The sequence below is a fragment of the Olea europaea genome, unplaced genomic scaffold, assembly GCF_002742605.1.
Source record: "Olea europaea var. sylvestris unplaced genomic scaffold, O_europaea_v1 scaffold23086, whole genome shotgun sequence".
NCBI lineage: Eukaryota > Viridiplantae > Streptophyta > Magnoliopsida > Lamiales > Oleaceae > Olea > Olea europaea.
The window spans coordinates 1-1,396 of record NW_019241180.1 but is presented as its reverse complement, the minus strand read 5'-3'; the positions used below and the strand labels follow the sequence as shown (position 1 = coordinate 1,396).

Here is a 1,396-nt window from a genome sequence, read left to right as displayed (position 1 = left end):
TAATATAAAGGGGAAAAAAATCCTGGCAGAACCAATGGCTCACGGGTGCTAGCTCCGCCCCGGGTCTCCATAAACAATTTCTCATCTCAACAAATTTCAAAGAACAACAACTATAATAAAAAGCTCGACTTTTTACCTCGTACAAAAATCTTAGAAATTTCATGGTGACGGGTTTCTTAGAAAAGGTACTTTGATTGCCTCGAAAATGTAATTGTGGCTTGAATAACCTCCACCAGGGAATATGACTAATTCATGGTCTTGATATGCTCCAAAATAATACTAAAGTTAATAAATATTAAATAGCTGGGAGCAAGCAAAAACTCACAGCATTATCAAAAATTCTGATCTCCTTGGAGTCATTTACAAATTCCAATACAGATTCTACCATGGTCCAGAAATACAAAACTATTCATTACAATTTTAACAGTAAGAATAAATAAAGTTACAACTAAAAATGGTGTATGGAAAGGGCTTAAGAGAATCAGAAATCCAAGGAACTGGAACTTCTTCATACGTGTGCAGGGTACAGATCAACAGAACTCAACAGCAACCGTTCTTTGCTTGTGCATCCACTTCTTTGCTCCCATCAGCCTGTAGATCTACTGTTTTCCCATTAAACATCCAGCTGGGATCTTTGCGTTTGAGCTCCTGAGATTGAATAACCTTCCGACTTAAAATGTTGTAAATCTCTTTGACCACCGTCTGAAAGGCAACAGCAACATTGGAGGAATCTAGAGCTGAAGTTTCAATGAAGAACAGGCCTTGTGCCTCAGCCAAATCTTTGCCTTCAGCAGTTGTGACCTCCCGAGCATCTTTGAGGTCAGATTTATTTCCAACAAGTACTGTGACAACGTTCATGTCAGAATGAGCTGTTCCAGAATTAACCACTCAAATCAGTGTCTGGTATCATAAATTAGAAAAACAAAATGTTTAACAGTCAACTGTAGTATAGCAACGTGTAAAATCTATACGTCAACAGTAAAAGGAAACTAAACTGTTTCTAGTTCTACTACTTGCATCAGAAATAAGGATACAAAAGTGACCAGTGCATCAAACAGAATCGGAAGGGAAGAGTCCAGCACCAATGCTATAAATATAGAAATTCCAGTGATTTAAAATTTAATCCTTTTCCGAATTTTATATTTTAGGAAAAGAATAGCAAAGAAAATCCTAATCTTTAAGGTGGTGAATGTCATTCTGATAGTGATTGCAATGAGTAGCTGATGGAAGGAGTGTCCTGGTCTATTTCCAATGGAAAAGAAAAAGCGCTTAAATAAAATCAAGTGAAATATAGAATGTCAAGCTGCTTACTCTGAAGTTCATTAAGCCATCTGCCAATGCTATCAAAGGTCTGGCGTCGACTGATGTCGTAGACCAGAAGAGCTCCAACTGCACC

General features: G+C 37.6%; 1 protein-coding gene across 1 annotated transcript; it reads right to left on the bottom strand.

Annotated features, from left to right (window-relative positions):
• Positions 1-274: 274 nt before the first annotated feature.
• On the bottom strand, positions 275-1,393 carry LOC111381449 (ras-related protein RABA5a-like; the record flags this gene model as incomplete). Its single annotated transcript, XM_023005230.1, has 2 exons — positions 275-869; positions 1,312-1,393. Coding segments are annotated over 2 exons (411 nt in total), but the record flags the coding sequence as incomplete, so codon positions are not given.
• Between the last annotated feature and the right edge of the window lie 3 nt (positions 1,394-1,396).